Raw genomic sequence first — 18,278 nt, forward strand, 5'->3', positions numbered from 1 at the left:
CACATCCATTCATGTTACAGATGTATGGGTCTGGATTCCTGCCTGAGCAGATACGATCCAGCGTACGTAAGTGATTCCCCTGCGATGGGTCGGAGTTCTTCGGGGCCTGGGGTCCATCATCCCAAACCTTAATCCTTCACTATGTATAGCTGTCCATTTCAACAGGTGAAGGGAAGACTTTGTAGTGAAATTCAAATAGCTTATCTTTTAAAATGTCCCTGATCTCTGAATTTTTCCTAAAATCAGGGGCCAAATATGTCCTGTCCAATCCATTAAGTGGATTCCAAGGCATTGAGACTCTGGGGTACATTTTTTTTCTTCCTAACTTTAAACAACTAGATGACCCTCGTGACTCTACAGTTTGGATTAACTTCCTGCCCGGGAAGTAGCACCATGTACTAAGTGAGGGCTTCAAGTCAGACAAGGAGGTGAACTGGGAGCTTCCTCCACCAGCTAGTTATTAACTATGTGACTTGAGATAAGCTACCCTCCTGAATCTGTTTCCTCATCTGTAAAGTGGAGCTATAAATAACTATAATCTAGACGTAAGGATGAAACGAGATGTCATAGATAAAATTATGATGAAAAACCAGTCGGTATGGCTCTGACAAGGCATCATTTCTTACATTATTTATGTGGGTTTCCCTTTTCTGTTCATTGAGAGCTTCTCAAGTTTGAAGATTTGAATCTTTAAAAGTCTTAGTCCTTAACGTCCCCGTGTCATTCTGCCAGGGCTGCCATAACACGGTACCACAGACTGAGCGTCTTAAAAACAAATACTTATTTTCTCATAGTTCTGGAAACTCTAAGTTCAAGATCAAGGTGTCGGCAGGGTTGGTTTCCCCCGATGCCTCTCTCCTTGACTTGCTGATGGCCTTCTCTTCCCTGTGTTTTCAAATGGTCTTGCTCTGTGACTGTGTCCTAATCTCTTCTTCTAGAGCCAATAATGGATTAGGGCCCAACCTCCTGACCTTAGTTACCTCAACCATGTCTGTAAAGGCCCTATGGCCAAATCCAGTCACATTCTGAGGTACTAGGGGTTAGGACCTCACCACACGAACTTTTAGGAGACAAAATTCATCCAGTAACAGATCCTCAAGTTCCCCTGCCTCAGAAGAAAAGGGGGTGAGAAAAATACTGAACTTAGAGTAAGGGAAACAAGTTCTACACTTCTCTTTTTCCTTAATTATTTTGCTGTGTGACCTTTGGCAAATTATTTTCCCTCTTCCGCCCATATTTTCTTAATCATTAAAATGAGGGGGTTGGAATAATGGATCCCTTATTTCTCTTCCTGCCCTTAACCGAGCAAAGCTAAGTTTTTCCCATAATTTCTCACATCAAAAAGGGTCTGAGATAGAGCGCGCCACGAAGCAACTGAAATAAAAACAAAACAAAACATACCTTCTTTGTGGAATCAACCCAGGATGAAGTCTCTAGAAGCAGAGGATTAGATCCAATTGCTTTAAAACCTTCTAAGTTGTTTATGCCCTTTCTCTCTGTCAGGCCATAATTTAAACCAATTTAGTTGGATAAACCAGAAACCCCAAGGTGAATTTATCAATATCCCCAAACAAAGTAATCTCATCAAGATTTGGGGCACAAATTGGCTTTGAGGGAAAGAGTATATGATTTCAAATAAAGGTCTCCTTGAAAGAATTAAGGGCAAAAAAGTTTTAAAAACAAACATACATACACACAGAGAATGTAAAATTAAAACCAGCTTCCAAGCTCATAGGTTAAGCCAGTAAGGAGAAGAGAGAAAGAGCTGGGCATGTTTCCTCTCCAGCTGTGTAACTTCAGGTCCCAGAACTCTGTGTACCTCTACAAATGTCAACAGCCTCGGCGAGTCAGACAGGCAAGCAAGGGCGGACGTGAGAAAACCAATGTGCTCATTCAAGAGCAGAAGAAGAGAGAGGGAAGGCAGAGCTCTCCATGGAAAACGGCCCAACTACCAAAGCAATCAGAGCAATGACAAGAATACAGGACGAAGATGAAAGACAGTGGGTTTCAAATCTCTAGTCTGGCAGTCTTGAGCTGAGCAACTCGGGGCAAGTTACTTAACCTCTCATCCTGGAATAGCTTTTAATTTAACTTCACTAAAAAACAGCAACTGAAAACAAATGCATCATTTCATGTTTGTTAATATCACGATCGTAGAAACAAACCAAAAAAATTCAACCAAAATGGGATTAATTTAATCAGATCCCCAAGCACTGGGGTAATATGTGGGTTTTTAAAATTATGTTATAGAAAAATATCTGAAACATGGAAAGATGTCATAATATATTGTGGAATGGAAAGCAGGACATAAAACAGCATGAACACTACGTGGTACCATTTTAATAAATAGCATATATAGTCTTAAGAAAAAGCTCAAAATGGGTGTATTCATAAAATTTACAACGTCTGTCTCTGATTAATTTCACTATAGCTTATTTGTATTGTCCTCATTGTGTTTATTTTGGTAAATTTTTCTATAACCCTCACGCTGTTTTTCGTATCGGGGAAAAAAATTCCTACTTAATTTTAAAATCTCAGTGCCCTACAATAAACCAGACAGAAGAAGCCCTAATTCATTCAGACCCACTTGCATCTCCGTCTCCATTTCTTCACCTGTAAGGGAAATCTAGACTAAAATACTCTCTCTAAGGGAATTCTGACTCTATCAATCTCACAGAGCTTACATTTAATCAAAACCTTGGCAGAATCTTGCTTTGGATTTATTGAGAAGCTGGGGAATGTCCTGTGGGGTATGGAATGAGAAGGAGGCATTCAAATCCACATCAAGAAGAAACCCCCATTGGTATTTTTGTTAATTCAATGCAAAATAGTCTTCTTTGCTAAAAGTGGTGGCCGCCCCCCTGGCAAGTTGGCCCGGGTTGTGCCATCGTGTGGAGCTGCCTTGGACATGCTGGGAAGTGAGTCTGCCTGTAATGGGAAGGCTGGAGAGCTTCTGGAACCAGGCAGTGCTCGTGCAGAGGAGGGCACCAAAGGGCTGTTCTCTGTACCTCCCATAACCTCAACTACGCAAGGTTCACAGGAAACAGGTGCAGGGAAGGCCTTCACCCTGGACCTGAATTAAGTGAATTCCAATTTGAACGGGTGTCTCATGACCTTGGAGGTGGAAGAAGATAAAAGAAGGTAGAATTTAAGATAGCTCCACCTAGCAGTTGACAATGTGGGCTGAGTCAGTCCGAATTTTGGTTCCACCACTGAAGGCTTGCGTGCTCTTAGGCAAATTTTCTGATCTAAGTTTTCTCCTCAATGAAATGGGAAGCCTGAGTTGGAAAATCCGTCTACCTAACTGAACAGTTCTGAGCATTACATGAGATAATGAATAAAAAGCACTTAACACAGGGGCGCCTGGGTGGCACAGCGGTTAAGCGTCTGCCTTCGGCTCAGGGCGTGATCCCGGCGTTCTGGGATCGAGCCCCACATCAGGCTCTTCCGCTATGAGCCTGCTTCTTCCTCTCCCACTCCCCCTGCTTGTGTTCCCTCTCTCACTGGCTGTCTCTATCTCTGTTGAATGAATAAATTAAAAAATAAAATCTTTAAAAAAAAAAAAGCACTTAACACAGGATACAATAAAAATTTGTTATTGTTAGTAAGTAGTAGTAGTAGTAGTAGTTGTTATCATAAACTAATTTCCCATCTGTGTTCCAGATTAGATGCTCCAGGGACAAGCATTGCAATTCTAGGTCCAGAGCCAATGGTCAATACTTGTTCTACAATCAAAAAAGAGCAAAATGCTGTTATTATACTTGATTATTTTATATATGATTTTTCTAATACATAAAGTATTTCACGTGCTTTTTGACCTGAGATGTTAGGTTCCATGAATAGACTTTACTTCTTCACTTTGCCTTCTCTTATTAGTGCTCCTTTTATTTTTTTTTTTTTAAGATTTTATATATTTATCCGACAGAGAGAGACAGCCAGCGAGAGAGGGAACACAAGCAGGGGGAGTGGGAGAGGAAGAAGCGGGCTCATAGTGGAGGAGCCCGATGTGGGGCTCGATCCCATAACGCCGGGATCACGCCCTGGGCCGAAGGCAGACGCTTAACCGCTGTGCCACCCAGGCGCCCCATTAATGCTCCTTTTAAAAGGATCTAGTGACAACTATTACCTAAAGATTATTGAGACCACAAACCACATGGTTTACAGCCAGGGATGAACTTGATAAAATGTGCTGGGAGTTTAATCGTCTTCACCGATCAAAGCAAAAAATGAACTTCAGAATAAATGCTAATAACAGGAATAGCTCCAAATATAAGCCCAGAAAAAGCTGACAGATGCGGTGGAATGAGGGACTAAAAATCTTTGAGTAAACACACACACACAAACATGAAAACACTCCATCAAAATGGCCAACCCTAATAGGGAAGCAAAAAAGACCTTTGGGCTGCTCCTTCACCAAGCTTTCTAAAAGGCGGGGTTTTCTGTGCAAAGCAGATTGCCCTATCTAACTGCTAATAATGAATAACTAATAACTCCAAAGGCTTGTGGTTTCTATGCAAAGGCAGAAAGGCCTCAATTCAGATCTATGTTGGATCCCGGTTCAAAAAGTCATGGGGACAATTTTCTCTATTTGAAAGGAGGCATAAAGGTCTCTTTCTTTTCAATCATTTCCTGGAAGAGAAACAACGGGTCTGTTTGCAAGCAAGGAGTAGCCAGGTAGGCTCTGAAACAGGCTGAGAATGGGGTCAGATGCAGGATTTGGAGGAAGGGAAGCAAGGGAGGTCTAAGAAGAGAGAAGGACAAATGAGGGCCGGGCTCCGTCGGCCCCGGTCAGGTCCCGGAGTACAGCTGACACTGCTCACTCTACGGGTGTGCTGTCCTGTTTCCCTTGGCTCAGTGAGCCTCTGCTGATTTCTTAGAGCCAGGCCTGGTCTCTTAAAAGTTAATATTCAAGAAGGCCGCCAGTGAAAGGAAGGATGACATACAAGCACAAATGTATGTACGTTCTGATCATCTTCTGGCTTGACATCATTCCTTCAATTTAAGTGTTAAATGTACCCATTCATTCAACAAATATTTACAGAGGGCTTAATATGTGCCAACAAAGACTGAGTGCTGTAGACTCAGTGGTAACAAAACCAAAACCATCCCTACCTCATGGGGTGTCCATGGCATTATTTGGCTTTTGGGGGTGGGTTATTTCCATTGGATGGCAGCCACCTCACTTAAAATATTGGCAAGAGCAACTGAAAAGAGCTTGCTGGAGCACATACAGACTAAGAGCTGTTTTCTGTTGGTCCACCTAGTTGCTTGACCAGTGTAGATTTGGGGCAATTTATCAGTTTCGTGCCCTTATTGATGGTAGCCTTATCCAAAAGAGAAACTATTATGTGCCAGCAAAGGAATCACGGTCTCATTCGAAGAACACTCATTTGAATTAATACCAAAGTTCTGCTAAGAAAAGGACAACATTATTCCATTTCTCTCCTGTACAGAGTCTATTGACCACATCTACCCTCTGAATGAGAAAAAGGGGGGATTTTAAGTGTAAAAGGCAACCAAAGACCCTTAGACCCAGCACAGATCTGGGCTGGTCCCACCGATTTTAAGCCAACAAGGACTACTCTGACTTTCTTCTCACTGCATTGTCTTCCCTCACGGAAAGGGCTTATGACTCTTCTCTAAATTTGGAACACAGTGACGAGGGCTGACCATGATCTCAGGAAAAAAGAGAGGACAAAATAAAGGCTCACAGGGTCATGTGCACTGGCAGGGACCTTGGGGATCATTTAGTTCAATGCCCTCATTTGACTGATGCAGAATTCAGAGGGATAATAAGGGTTTGCCCCAAGTCACACGTAAATTAGAGGCAAGGGCAGGCCTGAACCACAACATGCTGATACTCCATCCAGGGCTGTCTCTCCCTGTGTCAAAAAAGCTGGAGGGCTCCTTTGCTGTACTAGCCAGAACTTTTCTCTTAAAAAAAATCAAATCTCACTTTATCCTGCATATTTCGTTGTTCAGGGCTTCCCAGGAAAAAAGAGACTAATTAAGCCATGAGAAATGTGTCCTTGAATTCCAGATGTCCCAAATAGGCTCCTGGACCATTCTAAAGTGGAGCTCCCCCATCTGGCTCAGAGTGCTGGGAGTGTCCTATATTTCTCTGGCGGAATGGGGAGCTTGGCTCCTTCCAAGTCTGGGAAGCAGACAGGCAGAGAGTGAGAAGGGGCCTTGGGCCCAGACTGTACGTATGCAGGGCAGGAAAACAGCATCTGCTTTTCCACCGTCCACTCACACGTGCATCTGGGCAAAAGCCAGAAGCGAATTCAGACGGATGGCAAAGCCATGCACGAACCACTATGAGGAGGACATACACTCGGTAGTTGTTCCGGGGGTGATGTGACAGGTTTGGCCAGATCATCCCCACTCCTTCCACCCTGAGAACACTGACCCGCATTTGTGAGCTAACAGGTGCTGACAGCTGGAGGTGACGGGGATGGGGAAAACCACCTGTGGATAGGGAATGACTGCTTTCCTGCCTATGAAACGAACTCACCTCTGGACGGATCAATCCCAGGATCTTGTTTTTTCAACTGTATGACTTTAGTCAAGTTACTCAAACTCTTGGAGCCTCTATCCAGAGCACAAAAATGGTGGTCAATCACTGCAGCTACAGGAGATGCTATGAGTCAAGTGAGGGAATCCACACAGCCACTCAGTAAGCGGTAGCTCAACAGCTCCACTAGGCTTAGTCCCATCTTTCTAACCACCGAGATCCCTACAATCTAATTAACAGAGTAAAGTTTCTCAAGAGAAGTTGCTGGGGTGTTTTTTTTTTTTAAGATTTTATTTATTTATTTATTTATTTATTTATTTATTTATTTATTATTTATTTATTAGAAAGAGAGCAAGCACACGCAAGCAGGAGTTGGAGCACAGGGAGAGGGACAAGCAGACTCCGTGCTGAGCATAGAGGCAGAGGCAGGGCTCAATCCCAGGCCCCTGAGATCATGACCTGAGCTGGAAATCAAGGGTCGGAAGCTTAACTGATAGAGCCACCCAGGCAGCCCAAGAGAAGTTGTTTTTGTAAGTAGACTCCACATAGAGACTAGGGCCAAACAAAGAGGCCAAACTGAAGGGCTCATCCTATTTGACCACATAGTATTTTTGGTCTATTTCGTATACTGAAATACCCATAGACCGAGTCTGAGGAACGAGAAATTTCACAACAGAAGAGTGTGAAAATAGAAAATAGCCTATTTCTCTGGGTTGTCCAGGGTCTTTCTCATTTGTTTCTGAGTGGCCTACAGAAAATGAGAGAAAAGGTAAAATGGAGCACTCATTTGAGGAGGGAGTAACTGGGGAGCCTGTCAGGCTTCCTATCAACATTCATCACAGGAGGCGATAACACAGTCAAATTTCCAGTCCCCTTATGATTAGGAGCACTGATTTAATCAAAGAGGGGCAGATTTCTATCCTAGGGAGAAGTTCCTACTGCTGTAAACATTTTGTAACTTTTCAAATGTAATAAGCAAAAGCAAATCGTCCTATGAAATGTGTCAACAGGTAAAGAACAGAGGAACCATTAGGACATAAAGGGGTTTTTTTTGTTCTTTTTCAAATTCAGTGGTTTTTTTTTTCCCAACTGAGGAGAAAGGGCAGGGGAAAAGCTACTGAACAGGGAGTCGTAAAGAACCTGCCAGAAAGGGTGTTCATAACCTGTGTCACTTTAGTCTACAAGCTAATTAGGATTGAAAAACAATATAGTGCAACTAAGAAAAACATCCTTTATTCAGCTTAAGAGAAAGTCTCTATATCAAAGACCAAAGACAGTCTAATGGCCTCTATTAGATTGTCAGAAATGAATGAGAAGACTAATTTTGAGAAACATTGTGACATAACTTAAGCAAGAAAAAATAACAGGAGCTTCTATAGAACACTGTATTAATTTTTGTTTCTAAAAACTTGCATTCAAAAAATAGTTTCCTAATAGCCTCTTTCTATCCCAGACTTTTATCATGTCGTCCCCTTCATGAATTTCCACATTCCAGAGTAGTTGAGATTTTATAAATAAATCAGTATTTACTACTGTGAAGATATCGGGGCTCAGAGACCACGTTCAGGGTCACTCTCCTCATTGGGGCCTTTCAACAGCCCAGGGAGATAAGCAGGAAGATTTTCATTTATAAGCTGACAGTTCTACCACACAGGCTGGAATTCTCTGAGAAAATCTATTCCTCTAGAATTCCCCCAAATGCCCAGCCAGCTCCATCATAGCTACTAATAGGCAGAGCTCTTTATACACCTGAGGCACTTTGCTGGTGTTTCAGAAAGAGGAATAACCCAGAGGCGCCTGGGTGGCTCAGTCAGTTGAGTTTTTGACTCTTGGTTTTGGCTCAGGTCATCATCTCAAGGTTGTGAGATCGAGCCCTGTGTTGCGCTCCACGCTCAGTTCAGAGTCTGCTCGGGATTCTCTCTCTTTCTCTACCCCCCTCAAATACATTTTAAAAATCTTTTTTTTTTGTTTGTTTAAGATTTTATTTATTGGAGAGAGAGAGAGAGAGACAGAGATAGTGAGAAAGAACAGGATCAGGGAGGAGAGGGAGAAACAGACACCCTGCTAAGTACGGAGCCAATGCGGGACTCAATCCCAGGACCCGGAGATCATGACTTGAACCAAAGGCAGACGCTTAACTGACTGAGCCACCCAGGCATCCCAATAAAAAAAAAAAAAAAAAAAAAAAAAAACTTGGAAAAAAAAAGAAGGAAAGAGGACTAACCTGGCCGAGAATCACCACATGGCTTCTCAAAATATAAAGTAACAAATGAACACCCCAGGCAGGGCCGGGGCTGAGATTTCCATGATCAGATATCTAAGATGCTTTCCATTCCTAACTTTCCCTCGGTCTTTTACTCTGGAATTTCCCTACCAAGATGCCTTACACGGATAAAGCCAACTGTGGGTGACTTCTTTTCTTTCGGTCTCCCGAATGCTAGTCCCAAGTGACTAGTCCCAGTCCCAAGTGGCACCTCTTGAAGCAAGAAGAAGGCACAGAGGCAGGGGCAGGGTTGCACTCGCGCCTCCTCCAGGTTCTCCGCTGGTTCCAGGCCCCCAGCTCAGCTGCTGCACTTCATAAGGCCCCTTCCCTTCCCCTCAAGAATAAAAACTTCCTATGGCACTCACAAAGGTCACGATCCCACCCGACAAACCAGACCACAGCGTCCTGACTATGCGCCCGGGTAAGAACTCTCCGGGTTGTGTTCCTGCCTGAGGATGTGTATTCTGGGAATTCCCAAACATCACACACACACAACCCAACCCCCAGTGCGGCCAAAACGCATTATCTGCAAGATAATATTTACGGAAATCCAATTACCGTTTGCAAAAAGCCAATTCTCTGTGATGTGCCTCCCCTCCCAGAGGGAATTCTGGAACTCTTTATCCACACCTTCCAGATCTCTGCTGCACGTGCCTCTGGGAGGCGGCAGCTGCACCAGGACCGCTGAGACTGTGAAGCCAGAGAAGCCTGAGCTGACTTCAGGCTTTGCCCCCAAATTCTCGCTGGGTAACTCTGCATAACTAACTTCACCTATCTGTGCTTCAGTTTCCTTAAAATGGGTTTTTGCAGAGACTCTGACAAGAGAATACATATAAAGCACTGGAACGTGACTGTGAGATCCGTCCCAGTCTTGCGGTCAGCTTCAAGCGGTAACTCCCCACCGCGGAACTGATAGGCGGCTAGCTACCCTCCCCCAAAGTGCTATTTACATTTACTGAATATAAGTAAGAGACACCATGTTAAGGGATCTGTTGACATTGGCAGGCAAAATACGCCTCCCAGATGCTACCAGGACTACTTAGGGGGTGCGGAGTCTTTCCTCTATACCATTTGCCTTACTAACACCAAGTAATAGTGATGGTAGAAGCAGAAACACCACAAAGAATGTGGTGGTGAAGGGCATGCACTTTGACTTCAAGCAGGTGGGCAGGTTTGAGTCCTGCCTCTAACACCCACACAGTCTCTGATCCTGGGCAAAGGCTTTTGATTTTCTATGGGTTTTGGGGTGTTTTTTTTTGGTTCTTTGGGGGTTTTTTTGTTTGGTGTTTTTTTGGGGATCTATAAAATGGGAATAACTATAGCACCTTTTAGACAGTGTTAAGTCAAGGATCAAAAGGAGACAATGGAGGTAAGGCACACAGAACAATAACAGACAAAATAAACACTCAATAGGTATGAGCTCTTCTTATTAGGAACAATTTTTAATTCATTTATTGATTTAACTGATAACCAGGAGACATCTATGTGCTAGGGACCATGCTAGACAGTGGAGACAGAGGTGACGGCAGCACAATGTCCCTGCTGTGACCGGCTGAACCAGACTAAACTGCCAGCCTAACATTTAGAAGCAAGGGCTGGTATCGAGGTAGACCAGACAGGTCATGCACGTGGATAACCTGAGAAGAACAATAAGATGGGAGTCCTGAGCCACTCACACAGAAAGCTCCAGCCAATTCTACCAAGGACAGAGAAACCCCTCTCTCCGAGAAACCAATAAACACAGGTATAAGAAGGCTTTGATCTCAGGAGGGCAGCAAAAATAGGTGGCAGGAAAAACAAAAACAATCAAAGCCTTACGGGGGTAGGGGTGGGGGGGGCAAATTGTGGCAGAGGGTGGTGTCTGGGGAGGCAATGGGTATCCAGCAAGAAAGACTGCCCCCATCGGTCCTCAGATTCTAGTGACATTTTAGCTACTGGGTGGGGCAGCCTTCACAGAAAGGAATACAGAGGCTAAAAAACTTAATTCAAATTCCATAATCTTGCCATTTAAAAAAATATGCTAGAATTGACAGTAGGGGATATATGTCACATTTAGATCTTTAATGACATTTTCTCATGTATGTATATGTGTCCATATTTTAATGTTTTTAATTATATCCAGGAAGAGTATCTCAACCCTTACAGTGTATAGATAACTAGAATCATCTAAAGACATACAAACATGCAAAAATAATCGAATCTAAAATAGAACGCTTGTTTACAGAAATACAACACAAAGCCTGAGGAAAATCTACAAATGGATTCCTTGCCCCTGAAGCCCAATACCCCCCACCTCCTGCTATGCTCCTCTTCTCCCCCACCCCACCCCAGACCCCTTGCAACAATGTGAATACAAGGTAGTCTGGCTTGAAGAAATTCACAACCACTGTCCATTCTCCTCACAGCTGCTGGAGACACACAGCCCCAGCTTGAAGGTGCGGCTATGCAGCACCACGCCCCATGCACCGAGAGAAAGGATGGAAGCTGCGCTGAAAATGAAGGAGGCACCCCAGGGAAGAGCATCCAAACAAGAACAAAAGGGAACCCCTTGAAAACCTGGCCCTAGGATTAGGGCACAGCCACATTTATGGGGGTTTCGAAGGCAAGTTATCAATCAGGGCTAAATTTCTGTAGCTCTCCTGAAAGGTGGCCTAGTGATACCTATGAGAATGGGCGTGGCCCTCGGTACCACAGCACAGGCTGAGTTCATAAGAAGAACCTTGCGGTCTTTGGACTAGAAAGAAAAAAAATAACCTTTTCTCTGCTTATCCCCAACAGGAGAACTGGCAAATGTATAGCAGAGGTAAGGCAAGGGGCATCTGAGCAGCATGCTTCATGCATGAAACAGCATGAGAGCTGGGGTTCATCAGGAGAGCTGGGGTTCATCTCTCCTCACTGAGGGAAAATATCAAAATTGAGCTTTTGTCCCAGTCTTTTTTTTTAAATATCTTCCACAGCTGTCTGCAAAGACAACTGGCACTGAGAAAACCACCGTGCATTGTAAAGATCCACAATGTTTCTTCAATAATGTGAAGTCAATGTTATCACGCAGTGGTAAAGGAGGGTATGTGTACACCCGACACCTTTACCTGGCAAAAGGATCCCTACCCATCCCGACCTCTCCTTCTCCTAAGCAGTGTTGTTTATTCCCTAAGACCAGGTGGACGGCAGGTAGGGGTGGGGTGCACGTGTGTGGGGTGAGGCTCAGGTGCATGAAAAAGATAGCCTGCTTCAATAGAAACAAAACCACTTGAGAATAAAGTGCACTAGAGCCAAGAACAGCTTCCCCCTGCCTACAAAGGTAAGGTCCTGCATTGGCAGTCTCAAGCACACAGGGCGTTCCAAACATAGCGGACCAAGTGCAAACAGACTCATGCCCACAGCAAAATCTGGTGGATCCCTGGCAAATGAACTATAGTAGCAGGTACAGCTCTGCCCTAGGGCAGCTGCAGAGCCTCCCAGGGGCCAGTTGATCGCTTCCTTTGTTCGCCTTGCAAAGATGGAGTAGCCACCCATTCCCCCACTATACACACACACACACACACAAACACACACACACACTACACACACACACACACCCCATTCACTACAAAGCACAACCATACTGCTTCATGCGAAACTAACCAATGTCAGTGTTTTTTGTTATTGTTGTTTTGCTCCCTACGACCCCCCCCCCCTTTTTTGGTAATGCCCATCCCAGGTTGTCTTATGCCCCTTCCATTCAGGGGCTTCATTGCAGCGCATCCCACAGAAACGCTCAGCTGGGGCGCGGTATTTTGCCGCTGAGAGCTGCCTCTGGCGAAGATGCGGCTTCTGTACCTGATAATGGCAGGTCCCCTTCCCACCCCGCCCTAGGCGCTCGCCCAGGGCATTTGACACCCGCCAGCCACGGGTGGCTCGGTTTTGCACACAATGGCAGTCGGACATGTAAGGCTCACTGTAAGGCACACAGCGTGCGCCTACTACCCCAAACTAAAATTTGCTCTTCAAACTCAGCCTTTTCTAGGGATGAGGGGGGGAAATGACCTGAAAAACGAAAAATCCATCGAGGGGGGAAAAAAAAGTTGGTCATTGCCTCTACAGCCACAATAGTTGTCTAGTCCGGAATATGACGTACCGAAATATGAACGGGGTGAATGCAGGCGAGAAGGGGACAAGGTGAAGACCGAAGGTCCAGACACGCCGCCACCCTCGCGGCGCGGGAGGCAGAGACATGGGGTTGGAGCTAGGAGAGGGGCGCGGTCGTGCCACCAGGCACCCCTGGGGAAAGGTGTCATCTCTCCATACCCCGCCTCGCCAAAAGGCACCTAAAACAAAAAGCACACCCTGCCTAGGGCAGCGCACACTGACACCCCGGGCGGCGCGGGGATCCAGGGAGGGCCTGAGCCCTGCGTTATTTGGAAACTACCGGCTGGTGGGAAATCAGAGGATTATGTATCCTTCTGATACATAATCCAAAATTCTCCGCGCCACTCTGGGTTTCCTCTTTGTTTTGTTTTCCCCCAAACGCCAGGGTCGCTCCGTCTGGGTGGCGCCCGGCGCGCCGGCTGGGCTGACCGCCGCTCTCCACCCCCGGGACCCCGGGTCCCCGTCCCTCCCCGGGGACCGGACCAGGGTAGCCGGCGGGATCCAAGGCGCCCCGCCCGCGGCGCAGCGAGCAGCGAGCGAGCGAGAGACGCAGGCGGCCGCGCCCCGCGCCCCACTCACCGTGATCCGCGGGATGTTCTTCTTGCCTTGGTAGGACATGGTGGCGGCGGTGCCTGCAGCAGCGGCCTCCCTCCCTCCTTCTTCTGCTCCTGCTCCTGCCTGCCCGCGCCTTCCTCAGCGCGCAGCGCCGGAGATCAGGTGGAGCGAATGGTGCGCTGGCCACAGCCGCCGCCTCCTCTCGCCTCCGCCCCCCTCCCGGGCTCCCGCGGCGGCTGCCAGAGACAATAGTAAATCTCCCCGGTCCCCCCTTTCACCCCCGACCCCCCCGCCACACACACCCTCCTCCACTCGCGTTCACGCCCGGGCTTTTTTTTTTTTTTCTTTTGCCGTGCCAGCTGGGACCCCGTAAGACCAGAATGGCTGCTCCGCGACTCCTCCCTCTTCTCTCTTATCCCTATTGATTTTCCTCTTTGCATCTGCCTCACCCACTTTTTCTTTTTCTTCCTTTTTTTGTGACTTAGGAGTGCGGCGGAGCCAGCCTGCTCACAGCCACCAGGGGGCGCGAGGGACTTTTCGGGGCGGGGATGCTGCAGTCCCGGGTGGAGAAAGAAGAGCGCGAGCGTCGCCCCCTGCCCTCGCGGGCCGAGCCCCGGGAAGCACCAACGCGGTCAGCGGCCAGCCCCTGGTCGGGTTTCCCACCCTCCCGACCCTCATTTCGGACCAGAGAAGGCTCCCGACTTCCCTCCCGGAGTCCGCGCTCCTCGGATTCGGCGCGGGCTGCAGGCGGCGGCGCCGTCTTTGTTACAGCGAAGGGCGGCACGCCGCCTCTGCCGGCCGCTGCGGGTGTAAACCCGCCGCCGAAGCCCGGAGAAAACCCAGACCTGCTCACACCTGGTGCAGCCCGGCCGGCCCGCGGCTCGCCTGAGATCCTGGCACTACGTGTCGGAAAATGTAAAGCAACCACTCGCTCTCACGGGGCTGCGAGGGACTCCGCGTCAGTTACCAGCAACTGTTCTCCGTATTTTAAAAACAGTCTCAAAATAATTTGTTGTAGAGGAACTCCACTGCCTGGCTCTCAGAATAGGCGAAGTGCATTAATGCTGCTCTGTGAGTCAAGAGTAGAAAACACCTGTGGTTGAAAGCACCCCCCACCCCCGTCACATTGCTGGTGTGCAGACAAGGATGCGTGAGGGACACTACTGTTGCTTCCCCTGGGCTGTGAACAGCGTGCGCTGCTGAAAATCCCGAGTTTACTTTAGGCAGAGCTGATGGACAAAAGTCAATATGTCATTGCGAGCAAAGACATGGCCTTTTAGCGCTGGAATATATTGTCCTTAAGCTCCTCGCTAAAATTAAATGGTCAAGGAAGACATATTTGGAGGGGCTTTTATGCGCGGGGGCTACCTGGTGGTCCTGGTGCGAGATCCCTCAGCTCTCCCTGAAAATGATTCCAAACATATCATTTAAAGAACAAAAATGGCTCGCTTTGCAAGAACTGTAAAACCCTTTCAAGACAAGTCTCATACCATCCCCACTCCCCAACTGTCACTGCTAATGGCCTACTGAATATTCTGCAGATGTCACTAAGCACAACTAGGTCTGTGTGAATAATCTTAAATTCACATTTCTATAAGGCAGGCCACTGACCACAGTTCTGGCCATCTTTTCATTAAATTGCAGGCCTTCTCTGCAGTAGAGGAACTATATAAAGCATCCACCAGAATAGGAACAGAATACTCCAGCCTGGGCTTTCCAAAAACCTAAAATGAACCACCCTGGGCACATAATCCCCGAGGGGAGACTAAGCTCCCTGAATTCAAGACTCCTTCCTCTCAAGTGAGTTAACCCAAACCTCTGGTTATTCATGGGTAAGTGGACTGAATGCAGTCTTCACAGGGAAAGTCCCCAGCCACCTCCACTTTAGTTCTGTGATACCCTGGCTAGAAGGATGAATGCCAGGCAAAGTCACCTCCCTGTGCTCTTTTGCAAAGCCTGAGCAGGGTTTAGGGCCAAAGTCACGCCCAAAACATTTTGCTTTGTTCTTATGCTGAGACCACTAGCCAAGAGTTGTGAAATTACAATGCATTCTGGGGATTGGCATGCAAATGAGCAGGATTATATTTAGAACAGGGTAAAAAGAGAATTAACTACATACTATGAAACCCTGCAGAGCTCTCTCTGTATCTTTCCCAAAGATGTGTCCCAAACTTGCTGGAAGGGATCTTGCAAGTTCTTAAGAAAAGCAAAAATATGTAGGGGATATTGACTATCCTAAAGAAATACCACTGCGTTTTTTTCTTTTTTAATACTAGAGGTTTCTTTCCCTTTCTTGCAACCTATTTATGTCCTCTGTTCCTGTCATTATAATCCAGAACACTCTCTACTAAAATAGATTTATACCATGTTTTTGGTCACTTGATTGTGTGTGTGTGTGTGTTTGTGTGTGTGTGTGTTATTTCAAATTAGAAGACCTGGGGTTAAACTCTTTGAGGTCAGGTCTGCATGCTAGCAGCCATGGAGAATAGGACTTGTGATTCGTTTCTCCGGATCGGACTCCAGTGACAAGCCGTGCACAGGAATGCATAATAACCAGCTAATCGGTTCAAGCTGTTGCCACAATCAGAAATGTACAACAAACACTATTTTTTCCCTCTTTTGTCCCCTCAATCATCTTTTTCTTTCTTAAATCAAAAGAAAGTGTCCAAGATGAGTTTGAAGGAAAAAGCCTTCCTTGGCTGGGCCTTTCTTTGAATACAGGATGCCTCTGTGTCTGGCCAAGAGAGTGAGGAGTGAAACCAGCGTGGCTGTTTTCCACAGTAGAATGACTCTGGATGGTTTTCCTTGGATACACAGCTTGGCTTTAGGTATCCCAGGAAACGATGAGAGGGGGAAAAGGAGACATAGAGAGACTTAATTTATGGTCCCAAAGTAACTTAATATTGGCCACCAAACCTACCACATTGGTAGACTTCCACACCTCAATCAAAGCTACTTCATTCTAGTTGCTCAGGCCAAAGGCATGGCATCAGCCTTGACTCTTCTCCTTCAGTCCATCCACTTTGCACTCCATATCCAATCTTTCAGGAAATGTTGTTGGTTCTGTCTCTTAACTATATCCAGATTGATGAAGTTAATTCATATATTGAGAGCCACAAAATGGAGGCGGCTCCAGTCCCTGGGACCATGTCACAAATCTAAACCTAAATCAGCCTCCACTTACCGGAAACCTAACAAGCGTGAATCACAATCCTCCAACGCAGCTTAGCTAGCTTACTTTACCCTAAAGTATTAGGGTATTATAAGTATTACACGGCAATCCCTGGCCAACCATGCCCTATTTCCACGCTGCTTCTTCTAACTCTCTGTAAAACTCGCTCTTGCCCAAAATCCCTCAGAAAGTGTGTTCTACTGCTCATGAGGCACGGTATCCCCCCAATCTATGGACTGTTTTCCCTTGAATAAAAGACAGCAAACTCCTTACGAAGTTGTACTCTGCGTGCTGTTGGACAATAATACGACCTCTTAATCTGCAAAACTTCTTCCTGTGCCTAGCACCCTCACGTCTGACATGGACTGCTGCAGAAACCCCCTCACTGGGTCTTTCCATCATTCATTCGTTCTCACAATATTCACACGATATTTATATTGTGCTTACGACACACTATTAGTTTTCCAGGTACTAGTGTTACGGAGGTGAATAACAATAATAACGTCCCAGATCTCAAGAAGTTTACCTTATACCCTTACTCAAAAATAAGGCACTTGGTGCCCTTCTGTGCCTGTGTTAGCTTCATGGTACTTTTCACCATATGCATAGTAATTGATCATTGAGTATTATCCTTCTCCCCGTCGTTGGAATGTAAGCTTCGTGAGGGCAGGTAATATGTTGGTTTTATTTACAGCTATATCCTTCGTGTGTGAAATAGGACTCTGCCCACAGAAATTGCTCAATAATTATTAGGTGAGTGACTATGTGAATTTTAAAATTGTGTCTGAAGAAAAAGTAAATACATGGGAACAAGAATGTTCCTATGATTAAAGGGCATGTGATAAAATCTAGATTTAAGAATATCTATTTTGGGGGTGTCTTGATGGCTCAGTTGGTTAAGCCTCTACCTTCAGCTCAGGTCATGGTCCCGGAGTCCTGGGATGAGCCTACAATGGCTCCCTGCTCAGCGGGGAGTCTGCTTCTTCCTGTTCCTCTGCCCCTCCCCCTGCTTGTGAACTCTCTCTAATAAATAAATAAAATATTAAAAGCAGAAAAAGAATATCTATTTTTGCTTCTCTAAGGCTTCTTAGAGTTTCCTGATTTCAGATTTCACAGCAGGTACATTCAGGCTGTGAGGAAATCCCTTTGCTAATATGATACAGTCACAAAATTCTAAGGCAACATATGGGCCAAAGAACGACTCGGTAGAATAGATTTAGTACCTGAGCACTAATTAGAGAGCTGTGACTTTGAGAGTAGCTGCCATCAAACTGTAAGAGAACATTGAGAGCCTTGTGTTAATTTAAATAATTAAAAAACAATTGATATTGGGTTTCGAGGGCAAAATAGGGACAAAGAATGGTGTGCTGTTTAAGGATCTGGATTTGGAAATAGAGGGACCTTGGTCCATATTTACTTATTTATTTACTTTTATTTATTGAGTACCTACTGTGGGCACCTAGACATTAGGAATTCAAATATTTGAATAAAATAGACAAAATCCATGCCCTCTTGAAGCTTACGTTTTAGGAAAGGGGACAAGTCAAAGGTTAAAAATGATAATACATGGTGTTTAAAATGATGGGAAGTACACTGAGGATAACTAAACCGGGAGTGGGAAGGTGAAAGCCATTCCACTGTCTTGA

The 18,278-nt window shown here is 45.7% G+C and overlaps 1 protein-coding gene across 2 annotated transcripts in view; it reads right to left on the reverse strand.

The window, feature by feature from the left end:
- DPYSL3 (dihydropyrimidinase like 3) overlaps nt 1-18,278 on the reverse strand; it is a 110,879-nt gene that overhangs the window by 48,042 nt on the left and 44,559 nt on the right. The window contains exon 1 of one of the 2 annotated variants that reach the window (XM_026498970.4): nt 13,485-13,676. The exons of the other annotated variant lie outside the window; for it this stretch is intronic. Within the exon in view, the coding sequence (XP_026354755.1) occupies nt 13,485-13,523 (39 nt within the window). The 5' untranslated portion in view covers nt 13,524-13,676. Of the gene's footprint in view, nt 1-13,484; nt 13,677-18,278 lie in introns of those variants that run through there. 2 annotated transcript variants of the gene reach the window in all.

Source organism: Ursus arctos, unplaced genomic scaffold (genome assembly GCF_023065955.2).
Source record: "Ursus arctos isolate Adak ecotype North America unplaced genomic scaffold, UrsArc2.0 scaffold_5, whole genome shotgun sequence".
Lineage (NCBI taxonomy): Eukaryota > Metazoa > Chordata > Mammalia > Carnivora > Ursidae > Ursus > Ursus arctos.